The 18,703-nt window shown below is 41.0% G+C and overlaps 1 protein-coding gene across 2 annotated transcripts in view; it reads right to left on the reverse strand.

Annotated features, from left to right (window-relative positions):
• Positions 1-237: 237 nt before the first annotated feature.
• The window catches only part of KIF26A (kinesin family member 26A), a 102,464-nt gene continuing 83,998 nt past the window's right edge, over positions 238-18,703 (reverse strand). For both annotated transcript variants that reach the window (XM_086749578.1, XM_086749577.1), the window contains 10 exons: positions 17,304-17,513; positions 15,227-15,320; positions 14,465-14,727; positions 14,030-14,213; positions 13,571-13,730; positions 11,682-11,844; positions 6,936-10,320; positions 3,277-3,467; positions 2,250-2,400; positions 238-1,704 (listed from right to left, as the gene is read on the reverse strand). In XM_086749578.1, coding sequence (XP_086605704.1) covers positions 1,529-1,704; positions 2,250-2,400; positions 3,277-3,467; positions 6,936-10,320; positions 11,682-11,844; positions 13,571-13,730; positions 14,030-14,213; positions 14,465-14,727; positions 15,227-15,320; positions 17,304-17,513 — 4,977 coding nt within the window. In that variant the 3' untranslated portion in view covers positions 238-1,528. The remainder of the gene's footprint in view (positions 1,705-2,249; positions 2,401-3,276; positions 3,468-6,935; positions 10,321-11,681; positions 11,845-13,570; positions 13,731-14,029; positions 14,214-14,464; positions 14,728-15,226; positions 15,321-17,303; positions 17,514-18,703) is intronic.

Genomic DNA, 18,703 nt, shown 5'->3' on the forward strand with positions numbered 1-18,703 from the left:
TTGTTCTGTAAACTATAAAGTGCTAAGAGAATATAAGTATTATCATTGCTATTTATTTTACCCTTTAGTGTTTTGTCTCTCTTTCCCAATTGGTTTATGATGACTAATGTCAAAACTCTGTTCCCAGTTATCTCTCTTGGGCAATGAGATAATATAATATGACATTTAATATAGTGTACCACAGGCCATCCTCTCTCTTTCGAACGTTATAATCATGCACATAGCAAGAAGCAATCGTAACAATAGATGTATCTTTTATTCACAGATAAAAACTGAAGCAAGCTGTTATAATACATATTTGTACAAAGGATTTGAAAAAACCATAAAAAGGAAGATGATTAGAAAATATGATTCATTATGAAATGTGGTATTACATACACTATTAAACCTTTTCAAAAGTATTTGTTTGGCAACAATTTATCAATAGTTTCCACACTTAAGTGGCCTCCTTCAAAAAAGCACAAATCTCATGCAGCATGTATAAACTTGATCCTGAGGGTTTGCCTTCCTTAGAAAAACTGTAAAAAGATATACTATTTGTCTTAAAAGTTCAAAATGCAAATGCTATATTTATAGTCAAAACTATATAAAAATATGGACCTAACTTAACATTTACAAAAAATTTTTGTTCCTTTTTTTTGTTTGTTTTATGGTTTTGGTAATAAACATAACTCTCAGTTCCTGCAGTCAGAGAGGAAAAAAGAAAACCAAAACAAACCACAGTGCCCTTTGTGGACTTCCTTACATTAAGTTTACGACTCCAAAAAGACCAGGTCTGTGATAAGTGAGGTTAGTAACCAAGGTAAGCAGTTAATATATATCTATATATGTATATATAAAATGGAAAACAAACATTTATTTTGATCTGAAAAAGTAATAATACAAAACCTGAAGGTAAAACAATCATCTCAAAATGCCATAATACACCTTTTCAATAGATAAATGTTCATAAAAATATCTTGAACCCTAACCAAGAAAACAATTATAATACAATTTTAATTCTGCTACATAAAACAGCTTTTCTATGAAACAAGAAGGCAAGTTCAGGTATGAAAACATAATTTACTTATTGCTTTTGCTACAATGTTGTTTGTTTTTTACATATAGTCATAAATACACTATACAGTATAAAATATTTCGTAGGAATACATTTTGTGGTCTGCTTAGGTTTGCTGGCTTTATTTCTAGCACCAAATACAAAAATGAAATCAAATTAACTTTAAAGGCACTTCCATTGTATGTTTGTTTGTTTGTTTGTTAACATCTTGGTTTGTACTAAATTTCTTCGTTTCCCTCTGGTAGAAGCAATACTTGATCCTACTTTTATCTTTGTACAGTTCAGGTCACGTTGAGGCACCAAATGATTTATGAACATTCCCTCCCCTCAGCTGTTTCCTTCTCTTACAACATTCATTGTTGCTTTTTAGGCTTCACCTTTCCTCCTTCACTTCCCAGCTACTTAATCTCTTCACTTCTTCATGTTGGACGATCCAGTTTCACTTCCTTCAGTCCTTTGAAAAACCTCTCTTCAAACCTCCACTTCCCTTACTCCATCTTGTGCATCCGTTACTCCAATATCAAAACACGTCACTATCATGATATGTGACTTGCACAGATTAACACACTGCTCCAGTTCCTCTGTCACTTGTTCCAGTGCCTCCAGGTACTCCTGTGACTCCTTATCGAGATCAGGATCCACTTCAACTGTCAGACAAAAAAATTAGTGAGTAAGAGAAACAGCTTACAGCAAAATATTATTCTGTCACAAGGGAGCCAATAACAGAGGAAAATTTTATTTCTCTTGAACTAAGATTTTTTTTTTCACTTTAGCAGATGCAAAACTACCTTGAGACTCCAGCTAAACACAGCCCTCAGTTTGCTAACAAATCTCATGCCTCAGTTTCCCAGCTATAACATGGATATGGAAACATTTTTGTTCTTCTTTGGAAAGAAGGATAATAAAAGGTTATATAAATATTTAATATTAACGCGCATCACAGCAACTCTCTGCATTGTATTTACATTCTCTTCTGGTTGGTTTGGAGGGGTTTTTTTTTTGTTGTTTATTTCTGGTACTACTCAGCACCAAACAAATCTGCTGTCATAGAAATATGAATGGAGTTAGAGAGTATTTTAGAGCTCAATTCAGCAAAATATCTTAGCAAGTGCTGAACTTTTTCAGTGGGACTGCTCACATGCTGAAAAGGTGTTACATGCTGATGGTACCGCTGCTTTTGCGAAGTACTTACAGTCTTCTTTCCATTTATTCGGATCCATCATCAACCTGCACTTTGTCTCTTCCAACTCTTCCTTCAAAAATTCATGCTTTGCCTTTACTTCTCTGATTCGCTGCTGGCGCCTTTCTAGTATCTTCAGCTTGGTATGGAAATACATCAGACCCTTTTAAGACACAGAAAGGCCATTTCATGAATGTGCCTGTTATGAGCTGACCTCCAACAGTTTGACAGAAATTCCTCCCAGCTCATTACTGGTAAGAGTTAGCAGGTGAGTTGTTTTGTCTGGTTGTGAGGTTGGTGGGTTTTCTGTTTTTTGAGGTCTTTTTATTTGATGTTTACATTAATGGATTCTAATCTAGAGGAACAGCATGCTATATCACTGAAGCATTTATTGCACTTCTCTGAATTAGCAAACATCTCTTAATAAATTCTGAAATTACTACTGTTTGTAGAGGATTTTTTTTTCCAGCAGTGCAAATTGTAAACACAGCCTAATAATAATGTGAGAGTTATATTTAATCCTAAAACATAGGAATTCTTATTTTCTTAAAAGCATTCCTACCTTCTCAACATCCTGGAAAGGCTATTATGAAAGAAATGGGAAAAAGGCATCAGAAGAATATAGAATTTTGGTCTCCAAAATAGAATTAGCTGAAGTGTTTTCCAATTACAATTAAATTAAACTCAGTGCATCCCTGATTTAATAGAATCCTGTCATTTACATAAAGAGTTAATGACCCTATAGTTGAGGGAGGCTGTAAGGTTTCATCAGCCAGGCTAAGGTTATAAAGTCTTCTCATAATGTATTCATTGGTAACTTCCATTTACACCGTCAGTCATGTTAAACACAATTAATTTTAGACAGTAATCATTTTCATTTTCTGTGTTAAGGGTACCCCAACATATGAATTGTAAAATTAATAATTATAGTGCTTTAATTGTAATCAATTTCCTGAACACCATTCCAGCATTCAAGCAAGGATTCTGCCTGTATACACCAATTTAAGTTGTCTACAGTTGTTGTAAAACATATGCTGACCTCAGTTTCCTCTTGTCTGTGTCGCTGTAATCGTTCCACATCATCTATCTCATAAACTTTAATTTCAAATGGCTCTTTTAAAGTGCCGGGCAAAGGTGGTAGATCAACCCATTGGCCAGTGACGCTGGGTTTTCTTCCTAGGGAGGCAGCATCTGGCAACGGAGCAGGAATCAGTCTACGACGCTGGAGACCTACAATACAAAAGACAAGCATTCCTCAGACTCTAAAGACTATCAGACTTCAGAACGTACTGCAGTGAATGAAGTAAAGAGATCTAGGTGCTCACGAAACTTAGGAAGAAATGCTTTTCTTGATCTTTTTCTTTTAGTAGAATACCCTCAGGCTGCTAATTGAGTTACTGTTTTACAAAGTATGTTCACTTGGTTCACGGATGGGAATAAAATCAGTTCCTCTCCCAAAGCAGATGTCTGAGCATCAGTTCTTTATTCTCTCCTTGCAAAAATATTTTGCCTGGATTTTTTTTTTTTTGGGTAGGCTACAAAGGTATTTGTTACCTTGCAATGGCAATGAGATAGCGAGTCATTTCTAGCCAATACTGATAATGGCAGGGTCTGGAAATCTCCTGCTCCTCCAGTTAAAGCCAAGCAAGGCTATCTAAGATTCCTCTCATTGTATTACCTCTTCACAAAGAGCAAACAGTTCCCTGCAGAACTGTTACCAATGCTTTAAGGTGCCAAATACCAGCAGTTTTCAATGACTTTGTGGGATTAGGAGGCATTCAGAAGGCAGCAAACAACCAAGATGCAACTTGAGCCACCTCTGATGTGGAGACCTACCACCACCCATTTGCACCAACACTCAGAAGCTCAGAGCATGACAAACCTCACCAGTTCCTGAAGAGGAGGGTTCCCAGATTTACCAACAAACAGCATACTCCCACCTTGATGCATCTGCTAGGGCTCAAGTTTCATGAAGCAGAGATTTACTTATGTCCTTCAAAAATGCTGGTACTTTTGTACGCAAGAGTTGACACCCTGGTGTCCAGCACTATTTGTGATTATAAGACCCTCTTCGTTCCCTAAAAGCCTAACCTTTACACCACATGTGTCAAGGATGATTACATGCATAAAGCTGGTCAGGCAATGTTAAAAAGGCTGTGGTCCAACCCCTAGGTATATAGGAGAGCTGAAGGCCACCAGAAACAAGCTGAAATGTCACACAATAGCAGTAAGTATAAGCAGCTTTTGGGTGACTGGTGACAATAAATTTAGTGCCTAATTTCCTTCTTTTATTGAAAACCAACTCAGAGGCAATGAGTCTTATTTCTTCTGGTCTTCTTACAAAAAGGAGCATAGCAAACAAACAAGACAGTGCTGCTCATAAGACAGTGCTGCCAAAGTAACTTCTGGGCTGAGACCTCTACAGGAAAGTTGAGAGCAAGTTAAGGCTCTCAGAAAAACCCTGTCACAAACTTCAACGTGAAATGGAGATAAAATCCCAGCAGGTACGTCCAAGAGCAACACACTGCCACAGATACCTGAAGAGTTACCTGCTTTGCATATTTTTAAGAAAAACATCCCTAATTCTTAATTGCATCCTTATTAATTTCTAAGTAACAAGAACAGTCGTAATGGGAATGTTTTGCAAAGAGGAAGACTTGATTCTACTTTTACAACACCTGTTCATCATTCTCACAACCCCAATTAATTTAGCCTGAATCATCACTATAGTCTTGCCTGCTGTAACTCTGATCCTAGAACCACTTTGGTGAGAGCAGCATCCCTCTGAAGAGGACACCAAACAGATACAAACACATACACTAAGCAGACAAACTTCACATCCTTCCACTATACCAGCCAGGGTCACCACCATTCCTCAAAGGATGAAGTTAAAAGATAAGGGAATAAGGTTTCCAGTGACGTATATGGGAGTAGGACCTGTCCTTAAATCCAGAGACTGCATGACTCCAACACAGTTTGGAGCAACGTAAGCTACTCCAAGAATCTCTACTGCTTTGCAAATATTACAATATATTTTAGGCCAAAAATGGGTCTCCACCAAACATTTCTTGTAAGAAATATTTAATGAACTTCCTAAGAAACCTCATTCCATGTATAAAACACATTATTGTCTCAAAGTCTACAGCACTCCAAAAAGTAATACATAATATACTGATTTAGAGCAATTTCAATTGGAAGAAGAAATAATTCATCATTTTTAAAGACCTTATAAGCATTTCCTGCAGCAAAAACAAATACAAATCCATCAGTGGGTAATGCCTTCTCAATATGTGGGGAACTTATACAGCTGTTAATATTGATTTGTAGGAAAGGTTTAAGAGGTTGATATGCTGTAGAAAGAGAAGTGCAGCAAATGTTGCACTAAGTTTCTAAAATTATTTATCACCAGCTGAAGGAACTCAGTTGCTTGACCAGAAAGCACCATGAAATCTACATCAGTTTAACTCATTTGGTTTTACTGCCAGAATCGAGCATCACGGGTATCTACAGGGATTGCAATAACTACCGCTTTCCAACTCAAAGCTCAGATTCAGCATATTGCTGATATTAATTCCTACTATATTTCCAACAGCCAGTGTGCTTAGGTTGCTGAATGAGGCTGCTGGTCATTAGCTACTCGGCACCAATTGCCACCGATTCTTTACGATACTACAAGACCTAGATCAGAGAATATGAACACTGTAACAGCAGTCCTATAAGCCTGATTTTGAAGCTGTCTACAACCAGCAGCACGTACACAAGCACCACCTGTGAAAGCAATAAGGTAAGGCACCAGAGAGCAGGAAAGGGGACCTGGCTCTCATGTGCCCACCTTTGCATGGCGTGATCAGACCTGTCTGCCTTGGCACAGCACACGAGCCAGAGCTGCCTCTTCTGAGCGACTCCCCAGCTGTTTTCCTGTTGTTTGTAGGATCCACACATACACACTAAGATTTCTTTATAAAAACACTACTACAGTGCAATACAATAATTTTGCAGTTAGCTGGTAGCAGTAACCTAAGTCATTGCATCTCATGTACGCACCTCTGTTCTGCCCCTAAGCCTTAGCTTTAGGTAATCTAACACACATTCAGCAATTCTCATTAATTCATAAATACTATTCTCCCCTCCAGGCCTATTCCCTTGTTTCCAAACTACAGTCCCAGCCCATCTCACTGAAATTCCCTCACAGGGATCTGGCAGCAGAGTTCCTCCTCTCCTCACTGCCCTTGTCTCACCAATCTTCCCTGACACTCACTCGATCCTCACAAAAACTGATCAGCACCCACTCAGCACCCTCACTGTCCCAACCCACCCGTAACACCCTCCACCGCACTGGTGCTGTGCTCGCTGTCGACCCTGCTAAGGGAGGCAGGAACGCAGCCTCACCTGCCAGCAGCCACCTGCCGCCTCCTCCCTCGCAGGGAGGTTGCCGGAGCCCCGGGGCACCCGGCGCCTCTCCTGTCCTCTCCGCCACAGCACCTGTGTCACACCTGCAGCTTTGAAGTGAAATAAATGACAAGTAGGTGCTGTTACAGCAATACACGTGCACACGCAACCACATGCATGGAGTCCACCTCCCTGCTTTGAGTTTCCCCCAGATCTCTCCCTCTCTGTCAGAGCCATGAAAACGCCCCATCTCCAGGGACGCAGTGGAGCGCCAGCGGACCCCTGGCCACCTTCCCCTCCATTTCTTACCTGTTGATCGTTTCTTAGGGGACTTGAGGCTCCTCATCCGGCCTGGAGATGACATCCCACTTTCGCTCATGGAGTCGTGTGCCGAGGAGGCGCTGCCGGTGGCCTCGCTGTCCCGAATCATGCTCTCATAGCCGCTGCTGCCCCCGCTGTGGTAAAACAGAGCCGTCCTCCCCATGGCCGGTGGTAGCTCCCCACTTAGGACGCTGCTGTTGTCGCTGCCATGCCCACTGCTGTACCGCTGAGGCCGCCGGGGTGCCGTTATCTTGCTGTATGGAGATGGCAACACCGGGATTTGTGACTTTTCATCACTGAGGTTAATGCCGCTGTCATTGCCACTGTCGGAGTCAGTGGAGCCTCGGAAGTGGCCCACCTTGGCAGAGCCACCCGACGCCAACTCGTTCACACGGCTGTTGGCCGCCCTCATGGCCTGCTTGGTCCCCATGATGGTTCCTCGGCCAGGTTTGCTGCTGACAGGCTGCACGGAGCGGGGGGCCGCCTTCCCACCAGGGGCCACACCAGAGCCCTTCCCTGCGGGCTGCGCCAGGGACTTCACAGAGGAACTGAGAGACTTCGACCCGCTGGCAGACAGGCCCCGGTTTTTATTCCCATTCACTTGCACCTTCTGGTTAGCTGTGGGTTTTGCCTGGCTGTTTTTACCAGGCACAGGGGCGGTGAAGGGTGACGGTAAACCCGCACCAGAGGCAACAGTGGGGGCCCCCAGCCTGGGGACGGAGCGCCCTGCCCGGCTGTTGCTGGCGCTCCCACTCTCCCTCACCACACTTGCTTTGGATCCAACAGATGTCAGGCTGTCACACCTCTCCAGGGACATGTGGCTCCCATAACGGTGCATGGCTTCGCTCTTTGACGCCTTTGCCTTTAAGCTGGACGTCATCTTGGGCAAAGAATGGTCACCCTTCAGGTTCATTTTACTGCTGGCACTTTCGCTGAAGTAAGACCCAGCTTTTAACCGGAAATCTGCTTCGTCTTCAGCCTTTGGCATGGCAGCTCTGGCAAAGTCCAGGCCAGAGGCTTTTCCCCCACCATTACCCAGACCAACAGGTTTCTGCTCCAGGCTCGATTTGCGTACAGGAGGTGTTGGAGGTGTTGGCCCACCTGGCCTGGGCAACATGGTCGACTTCTGTGGTGTGCTTTTCTTTCCCAGTGATGATTTCAAGCTGCCAGTGGCCAAGGGAGCATCCGAATTCCCTCGAGTCACAGCCTCCGATAAAGTACTGTTAACATGTGACACTGGCATCACTCCCAGTGTGGTGGCTCCTCTCTTCAGCTGTGGCATCTTCATCACAACTTCTGACTTCTTTGCAGTTCCACTGGAAGATTTGCAGACCATTTCACAACCATCCACAACCCTCTGCGAACAGGCAAGCATAGTCTGTGACTTCGTTGGCCTGGATGCCGCACAAAAATACTGGGAAGCTTTTTCTGGCTGCTTCTCAGTACCAAATGCATGAGATTTTGGAGACAGCAGTGAGTCTGCAGGTTTTGCTTCCAACTGATAATCAGTGCGCAACAGCCAGGGATCTTCAAATATACCATGTGGATTCTGCAGCTCTTTATAGGTGAGGGCAGTATTATTGTGGATTGCAGACGAGGTAGTTTTTGTTTTCCTAGGAAGACTAGAATGTATTGTTTCTATCACAGGTGTATTGTGAGAATTACTAAATTTTATTTTTACGGGCTGATCAGTGACACAAAAAGCACTTTTCATCTGACATGCTTTGGTAGTTTCAGAGGTTTGAGGGCTTTTGCTGATGCCTGAGGACAGCTTGCTGGAACTCAAGCTCTCACTCTCCAGTTCAGAGAAGCAAAATCCACTGTCATTCAGAGCACTTTTCAGAGGGACAGATAAATGGGATGAATCCAAGTTGAAGAGTTCCTCGGACTTATTACAGTTGTAAGATGACTGGGCGACAAAACTGTCACTAGACTGGGCTCCATCACTTTCTATTGTACAGATGCTGACTTCACTAAGCCACGAACTGATGGAGGAACGTCTGCTGCTTGTAAAAGGGTCCTTGGCAAAGGGTACAACAATATCAATATTTACACCAGTAGAAGTCTCCTGTGAGGTATAAGCATCAAACTCATCATTTATGCTGCTGATAATACTGACCGGCCTCGAACCTGATGCAAGGGCCTGAAGGGAGCAGTCGCTATTAAAGCTAATGATACTGGAAGGTCTTCCATTATCCATAATCCCACTAATGGATAGCTCTTCCACCACAGTGAAAACAAGCTCATCCTCTCCATTAAGCTCAACAGGCTGCTGCAAAGTCACCGTGGTGGTTAGTATATCCCGATCAAAACATTTCCCTCTGAACGCTGACCTGAAGCTGTGTACCTCTATCGCACCTGACTGATTCTGGGCATTGCTACCAACCAGGAATGTGCTTCCTATGGAATTTTGTTCAGGTTTTTTTCCCATCTGCTTGCTCATTCCCACAGGAGGAGTTCGAACTGCATTGCTATTGTCCAGCTCCAAATTCTCAGCTGCGGAGCTCGGCACTTGCTCTTTCTGCTGTGGAGGTGGAGGTGCTGGGCTTGGCAAGGGTCTCTTCATGTAAAAGGACTTTTCCTTCGTGATACATTCAGCTGTGGCCTTATTCTGCTCCAGATTCCTTGAAGGGCTACACTTTGAGGACTGCAGGGAATCCATGATTGTCTCTCTTTCTGCCTCCAGTATCGAGTCTATTATTTTATTGTCAGCTCTGCTCTGTGGCTTGGAAAGCTCTGTTTTCAAGTGAGGTGTGCTCTTTTCATGGGAATTACCATTGCCACCCCTTGATGCAGCAGCCTGGAAAATAAGGTTTTGTCCTTTTTTGGGAGATAGAGTTTCTTGTGGAACTGGTTTCTTAAATCCTCCAGAAGGAGAAGATATTTTTTCCTTTATCAGCTTAGACTGTGCATTTTCTGTACCTCCAAGGACTGAACTACAATTGGACACAGCAGAGATTTCTCCACAAGCAAATTTGATGGGTTCCTCACTTCCATCAATGCACTCTAACCTTTCTTGTAGTTCAGCAAAAGTGTTGCATTTAAAATGGTCCTTGTCAGAACTCCTACCAACAGCAGAATTGTCTTTACTTCTTTTCTTGTTCAGGGATGGGATTATGGGAACAAACTCTGGAGGACCTTCATTATCTGTCAATTCCCTGTCAGATAAAGCTGCACCATTGGGACCAACATAGATGACAGTATCACAAGACTGTTCACTGCTGGAAGAATAATCAGGATCACTAGATATACTCAGGACAGGAAGGTCAGGGTCAAGGGCAACAGTTCGTGGGTGGAATGGTCGCAAATGGGGTGGTCTTCGGACATGTCCTTCTTCACATGAACTCTCTCCTCCAGATGAGCTGGATGCATACTGCAAATGACCAATAAGGGAAAAGTTGTTATTATTATTAGTCAATATATAAGTCTTTATATATATGTACATGCAATTGATTAATGGTCAAGTTTGCTATATACTCTGTGCTTTGTGTATACTGGCACAACTACATCTAGTAGGTGTAGAAATATGTTAGTGTGAACTAAAATAACATGGTCATAGAATCATAGAATAGTCTGGGCTGGAAGGGACCTTTAAAGGTCATCTAGTCCAAACCCACTGCAAGGAGCAGGGACATCTCCAACCAGATCTGGTTGCTCAGAGCCTCGTCCAGCCTGGCCTTGAATGTTTCCAGGGATGGGGCATCCACCAGCTCTCTGGGCAACCTGTTCCAGTGTTTCACCACCCTTATTGTAAAAAAAATTTTTCCTAACGTCTCATCTGAATCTGCCTCCCTCTATTTTAAAACTATTACCCCTAGTCCTATCACAACAGTCCCTGCTGAAGAGTTTCTCCCTGTCTTTCTTATAAGCCCCCTTTAGGTACTGGAAGGCCGCTATAAGATCCCCTGGAGCCTTCTCTTCTCCAGACTCATCACCAGTCTCCACCTGGACATTGAGCCGTTGACCATCACTCCGAGTGCAGCCATCCAGCCAATTCCTTATCCACTGAGTGGTCCGTCCATCAAACCCATGTCTGTCCAGTTTACAGAGAAGGATGTCGTGCAGGACAGTGTCAAATGACTTGCACAAGTCCAGGTAGGTGACATCAGTTGCTCATCCCTTGTCCACCATTTGCTGTAACCCCATCATAGAAGCCACCAGATTGGTCAGGTGTGATTTGCCCTTACTGAAGCCATGTTGGCTGTCACCAGTCACCTCTTTGCATTCCATGTGCCTTAGCATGGTTTCCAGGAGAGTCTGCTCCATGACCTTGCCAAGCACAGAGGTGAGACTGACCAGCCTGTAGTTCATCCCTGCCTTTTAAAAATGGGAGTTATGTTACCTCTTTCATGCTATATATATATATATATATTTAGGACTAGTATAACAATCACATCTTTTCATACAATTTCCATTAAATATTACACAGTCTTTCTCTTCAAGACTTTTCTATTCCTTCCTTACTGGTTTTTCAATAATACAAATAGAAGCTTTTGAGATAGTTCCACATATAAGCAAAGAAAGAATATCTGTTTGGAACAAAAAGGAGGGAATTTCAGGATTAAGGATCAGGGGTGGGATGATGGCTCAGTGCCAAGTTATTTGTCAGTTCCTCTCCTGAGCTTTTATTCATTTTGTATTACTTCTACCACCGAGAAATCCCACATTCTCCCACTGAGAGGTTAGGAAAACTCATTTTCAAATGAATTAATTGCAGCTTGTTTGTGAACCAACCTTGGATTTCTTCTTTCTCATTCGGTGAATTCGTGATGCAAGCTGAATGGTGGTGAGAGTTTCTGCATAATTGGCTGGGGAGTCAGAAATATGCGCAATCATAGTAGTTCTGCAGTTGATGTTCCCTAGTGATTCCCTCAACAACATTGTCAACTTGTTGTCCCTGTGTAACAAATGAGAATACTAGGATGGTTTAAAGAAATCATAATCTCTTTTTTGCAGATTTTTACACCACAAGCTGTGCTTTCACTCTCATAGGATAGGTGCATGTATGGTACATGTAGATAAGAAATATGCTCCTATTATTTGACCACACTTAAAATGTGTCTAAACGTACATATACCAATATTTTAATTATTTATCTGCTTGTGTATTTGCAGTATAAGTAATTTTATTTGTTATTTAGACAATCATAAAACAATTAATTGATAATTAGCTTAGTTATCTCAAGTTTAGCTCATATTACCCAAAAAGCTCATGTGTGCTGTATTTTTAGCTAAGCAGACTTACCATCTCATCTGCATAGCTAAGCTCTGTGAGCTCTATGCAAACAATTCTGATAACAAGAAAAAAAAACCAGATCAACAGAAATTGTAAGAAATCTCTAAACAAATGTAACAATGTTATATATCAGAAATATATTATCAGTGTCACTCCAACTAATCTGGTTTCCATTCCACCTGCTGTGCTTTGATATAGCAAATAGGAAGCAGAATTTGTTTCTGAAGGCTTTCCTGGTGATGTGACTCTTCCACCACGGACAGCAAAGCTGACAAGACAGGTGACATTTTGTCCTCCACTAGTCTCCAAGACATCTCTCCCTAGGGTTCCCTGGAGACTGCTTCCTATCAGCCCCCTGAGCTGGCCCAAAATGTGGGAACTACCATCATGTCTGCTCACTAAACCATGGTAGGTGACAAAGTTGAAGATCTGCCCTTCCCTATTCTAACTCATCCGTCCTCTACTCCATCCACAAACCTAGCAGCTAGCCTGAGGAAATTATCTTTCTACCTAATATAGAAAGAAAGAACACCTGTTTGAGATGCAGCACTAGATAAATATGTGAAATGACATGACTGATAACAATGGCACAAAGTTACAACGCATGAAGACAAGCAGTAATTAAATTTAAGGACTGAAGACCAACTTCTGGTAGGAGTGCTTACAATGTGGCTGTTGTCTTTAAGCTGGGCTCCCCACAGGTGCGTTTGACATAATATTATTGTCAAGTACACTCCACAGAGGAACATACCTAAATGTTCCTCTCTGCTAAACAAATGTAAACATGGTGGTCGTCTTTTTTTTTAATTGAAAAGATGTATCATTCAAAAAGGCGTACAGAAATAACCACCTTTGCTGACCAATACTTGATGAACTAGTATTTTCTGAAATTTCAATACAATTTTTAAATTTGGAAAACAGAGAGAAAATCCTAAGCAGTTTTGATGAAATTGTTCACTAATGCCCAGCTGGCTGAAATCAGTCCAAATTCCAAACCCAGGAAACAAAGAGGAGATAGAAGGAAAGAAAACATTTTGGCCATTTTTCCCTGCTTTTTTCAACAATGAGACCCTCCCCAACATTTCACCCAACTTAAGTATATACCAATGTGCATAGAGGTTTTTGGCCATATAATTAAGAATCTCATGTTACTATGTGACATTTAAAAAGTTGTATGCATGTATATATATGCATAGACAGGTAGATAAATAAAGATATACAGATAAATGTATCTGTAATATAGAAATGACCTTAAAAGAAGACAGAACCATCTCTGACAGAACTTCTTTTAACTTCATCGTAGGTAAAGAGTAAATTGTTGATGCAATTCATTGCTAAGGTAACACTAGCCACAAGTTTTTAAATAATGCAGACAATAATTCACTTACTTATATGGCACATGCTTAGCACCATTAATTAAGGCCAAAATTACATTGCCCAGGGCAGAGAGAGACAGACACAGAGAGCCTCCTCCATCTCGGCTCTTGCTCAGCACTTTTTCACAGCTCCCTAGATCAATGAGATGCAAACGGCTGCGTCCACCAGACACTGAAACAAAAAGGGGAAAACCAGTTGTACATCACACTCTTGCATGGACTCAAGCCAAACTTGTTATTCAAAATGTATTCAAATGAGGAAAATAATGAATATAGCATGGGATAATGATTAAATTAAATATTAATAGTAAGGAAACCAGATATTAGCCACAGCTACCAAAGTTAAAGGTTACTCAACCCGCTTGAGGATTTACTTCACTTTTTCTTTTTAATTTTATTGCAAATTATTGTTTAAACTAACCAAAAAACCACATAATTGAAAAATAAACAATAGGGAAAGAAGATTCATACTTCCTCCTTTGCCACTCTTCTCCATGCGATACTGGTATATGTGAAGAGTAAAGAGCATATGTGAATTCCTCCTGTCTTCTTCCTCGCATTCAGGTTTGCTAGTACTTCTGGCAGCAATTGCAGCATCAAGGAAAAAGGCAGCTTTCTCTGCTGTTGGGGCCCTTAGCTCACTTTGGTTTTGAAGCTTGAATATAAACAAAAAAATGAGTCATTAGCACAGGGGCATTTTTTTATTATTTTTCACGGAATTGGCTAAATCTCTAGGGCACTAAAAGAAACAAACATGTACACCATGGGAGAAGGGCTTATAAATTAAAAGCAATGAATTTTTTTTTACTGGTCTTAAAAGTTGTCGTAATTGCTGTCAGATAAAAGGAAATAAAAAGCAGAAGAAAGTCAGGCTCAGAAAAATCTATGTTGTGATATCCATTATACCTGAGTTCCACATATTGGATCTTCCCTCAGATAAACCCCGGGAGACTGACCATCCTGAAGACTGCCAGTGGCTACTTCAGCTAACAAATCCTTAAGGTTTTCATCTTTGCCACTGATCTCCACAGCAGATACTCTAATAGAGAAACGAGTCCCAGTTTTTTCTTTGCGTTCATTGATTAATTTGAAGAGCCAAGAAATTGCACAGGGGATGATACCAAGACTTTGCGTGGAGTTATCTTTTCCAATCATGGTAAAAGATTTTCCTAGAATGAAAAAAGAAACATGAACTTAATTGACCTTTTTTGTACAAGACAGTGTCTCTTCATATCACCGCTGTAAACTGCATGCAATGCCATGTACTGCACAGAAAATGGGAAAGAATAGATCATAGAATCATAGAATCAGATGCAAAAATGCAAAGTATTTAATTATTAATCCATTACTATTTATTCAATTAGGTTTGCAATTTTTTTAACTCAGACCCACAGCAAATTAACAATGAAAACATCTCTGATCTTTTGATTTTCATCACAATGCACCTATATAAACTTGCTCTTCAATAAGGTAATCTGATGTTACGTTTTACCTTTTCAAATTAAAACTTACAATCCCAGTATAGAAATAAACCATGATAAGTTTGCAAAGCTAATTAAAAAGAAATTCTAATCTATTCATATACTCCAGGTTTATTGTTCCAGGAGCTGACAGCATGTAATTACCAGACTGACATAGTAATTAACTGTAACGAATTTGGGAGCTCACCAAGCTTGACATGACCAAAGCAAAATATGCAACCATCTGCACCGTTCACAACAGACTGGATTACTTCTGCTACTGTTCCAGAGCATACCTCAGCCTGAAAGAAAGATTGGAGACAAATAAGTAAAAGAGCATATACTGCTATGGTTTTTACTATTCTTCTGTAATGAAATTAATGACTCAATATTTCTGAGACACAATCTTCTCTCCTTTATTATGGCATCAGTCCTATTATTTTAGTAACTATGCTATCTTAAAAATAATAAAATATGCTACTACAGCCTAAAATAGTTCTCAATTCTATTAAACCAATTCTCTCAGAATATTGATTCTATGACTAATGTAGCAAACGGAGTGCTATCCAGCCAGGCTTCCTGCTGGTATAATAGCTTAGCCAAGGCTATTCAGCAATAGTAGCAACTCCACTGAAATTAAGCTACTCAAGAGTGCTCACAGGAATTAAAAAGACATTTTTACTGGAGAACATGCATTAAGATCCCTGAACAAGATTTCATAGTATCACATTTTCCTCTACCAGGGGAAACATCATCATCAATAAAGAGAACTTGCTAAAATACTTGAGTGTACTAAAACCAGTTTGTCCACGTCAGTGAAGATTTCAAATATACAGTAAGATGATCTATTAAGTATGGCAACTGGGGTCAGGGGAGAGGGTTGGTGTAAATATGTAACTACAGTGAAACGATAAGGCTCTGTTTGCAGGTGCACGGCAGCAAGCTTGCCTCAAGCAATGGCGCCTGCACAGAAGTGGCTGCACTGGCCAACACCACCTAGAAACACCACAAACAGGCCACCAAACAAGCCCACCGCAAGGACCTGAAAGAGCCTACCCCAAACCAGGGCTCAACAACCTGAGGGACTTGTGCCAAAACCAGCAGAGAAGCAGGCTGTGACCAGCCACCTTGCAGCAGGGCTGGCAACACAAGTAAGAAAAAGCCACTTCCAGTTCTGAATTAAGGTTGAGGTCACTATGTCTGCACAAAGACATTGTTTGAGGTTATGCAGGATCTTAAAAACAGTCTGCTGATGTCACTACCATTGCTTTAGCCACTGATGCGTTTGGGGGGTTATTCTCCGTCTTTAGTGCTTGGCTAGAACTTGGACCTAATGAATATTTTCATATCTCTAGTGTGGAACTCCAAAAAATTAAACAAAATCCTAGAAGAAGGTCTGAGGGTGGGATTCTGAACTAGATCTTGCCATGTTTTCTCAACATTAACATAACATTTGGATGTTTTGTGGTGTATTTTTCACCCTAATTTTTTTCATCAGTTCAAACTTGGAATACGCTTCATGTGCTGCTGAATTTGTTCTTCTTCACAAAGCTGTTCTAGAATTTCTTTTTCTGAACCAAAGATTTTTCCCAGAAGGAAATTTCAGGTGTCCATGAGTACAATCTCACTGAATATGCTGCAGTGTACAGTCTTCTCAATTACCAGCCATTCTGTCTGTGTTTCAGACTTCAGGTCTGGGGCTGCTACTGTAGAAATACATCCTTTTGCAGGCCGAAAGAAAGCCATGCTCCATCACCAGTACAACCATCAAGATAAAAAAAAATAATCAAGAACATAGTATAAACAAACTGGAAAAGGTGAGGAAAACATAAAAGTCCCCTAACTGTTTCGGTACAGCAATCGCACAGGGTTAGCTACCTCTCTTCTCCTAAGAGCAGCATTTAGTTTAACATTAAGTTTAATGTTCATTTCCCACCGACAGCAGTGGGGAAGGACTTTATGCAGTGACATCAAATGGGTTAAAACCTAACCAGATGGAAAAGTGAATTTCAAATCGGCTGCATGTCTTTCTATAACAAGAGAAAATTCAGGAAGGTAATTTAGTTGACAAATCCATCTCCCTGGCTACTATTCCTTAATTTTACATCTCAACTAAACTGAAAATGTAAGAATTTACCCACTTGTCTATTAATTACCATGTTTTTTCCAGGCATTAAGGCAACTCATTCAAATAAAATTCCCCAGAAACAGAAAAGAACTCTTCAGGCAATCAAATGCTGTGGCCATGAGAAGACTCTAGAGGTTTATGCAAGTGACTCCAGTACCTGTGAAGTATCCTGGGGGAAAACTGCATCAAAGGCAAACATCTTTGGGACAGCAACAACGCCTCTTCTGTGACCTGCATTGGAAGGCCCACTTGTCGCTGGATCATAAAACGTGATTTGCTTTTTTCGTGGGTCTACCTTTAGGAAGGACATAGATTCGGATGTTTCATGTGCTCCTTGAGAGGGACAAATCCTTACCATCACTTTCACCTGCAAGAATTCAGAAGAAAGTGTCAACTTGAGTTCCCAGCTACAGATAAACACATGCAAAGCATTCCTCCCAAACCCACTCCTCTTCCCTGACATGTTCATTTGTAATATTTAGGTGTGTCTGAACAACTGTGGGACAAAACCAGAGCCAGATTTTCCAGCCGGGTTTCCACCCTGGGGTCTTCACTGAACTATCTTTTAAAGGTGCACTTCAGTTGACTGTGTTCCAGTTTTACAATTTCAATTTATAAATGTCTGATCTGCAGGTATAATCCACGGTAGATGTTACACTATGCCTAAAGAAAAGGAAACTCTGGTCTCCTACCTTTCAAGCACTCAACAAAAGCACAAACTAACCCACTCTGAAAATCACTCTGAATAATGCAAGGCTCTGACAGCTAGTGCATTCAAACTGAACTAAATTTAGAAAACTTCAATTCCTTGTTCACATTCTTCTAATAAAAAGGTGCTTCTCTTATAGCTTTCCCAGGCAGATGCCTTTATGTTGTCATTGCTAAGCTCTTTGGTGGTTAGTTGTAGATTTAATGGGAAAGAAGGGAAGAAAAAAAAAAAAATCACTGAAAGGTTGAAAAGTTGGAAAAGAAACCACTCACAAAGTACATTTCTATTGCAGCATTGCAAATGCTGATTTGCTACACATGGCACTTTAAGACAGCATTTTTAGAGAGCTCAGACATGTTGGCTGTGATTTCCAAAGCAGTTTATGGGAGCCAAGTGACTGGGTCTCACGGAAGTTCAGCAAAGGCTGCACACCTGCTTCTTTTAAACTTCCTGGAAATCATACTCATACTTTGAAAAACTGTGAAATACTGCCTTACACCCACTTACGACCATTTATCCTTACGAAATGCTCCCAGGTCAGAACCAGTGTGTTTTATACACCTTGCACTGAAGTAAATTACTATTACAGGCACAACTTCAACTCTGCGCTGCCCAGCAGATCAAACTGAAGAGAAAAGCAACACTTGGCCAGAATGACTTTCCACAGCCAGCATGAAATGTTTCCATAACAACCTGAACAACAGTATTATCTCCTTATCCAACTACCAGATAACTTTCACAGCACCGGTGTTAACCATCTAGTTTCACTGGGTGAAGAGCCTCCATGGCTGTAATACACCACAGCCAGCACAGCTGGAACAATTTACCCTCATACTCTTCAGAGCACA

The sequence above is a fragment of the Chlamydotis macqueenii genome, chromosome 5 (assembly GCF_036417535.1).
Source record: "Chlamydotis macqueenii isolate bChlMac1 chromosome 5, bChlMac1.mat, whole genome shotgun sequence".
Classification (NCBI taxonomy): Eukaryota; Metazoa; Chordata; class Aves; order Otidiformes; family Otididae; genus Chlamydotis; species Chlamydotis macqueenii.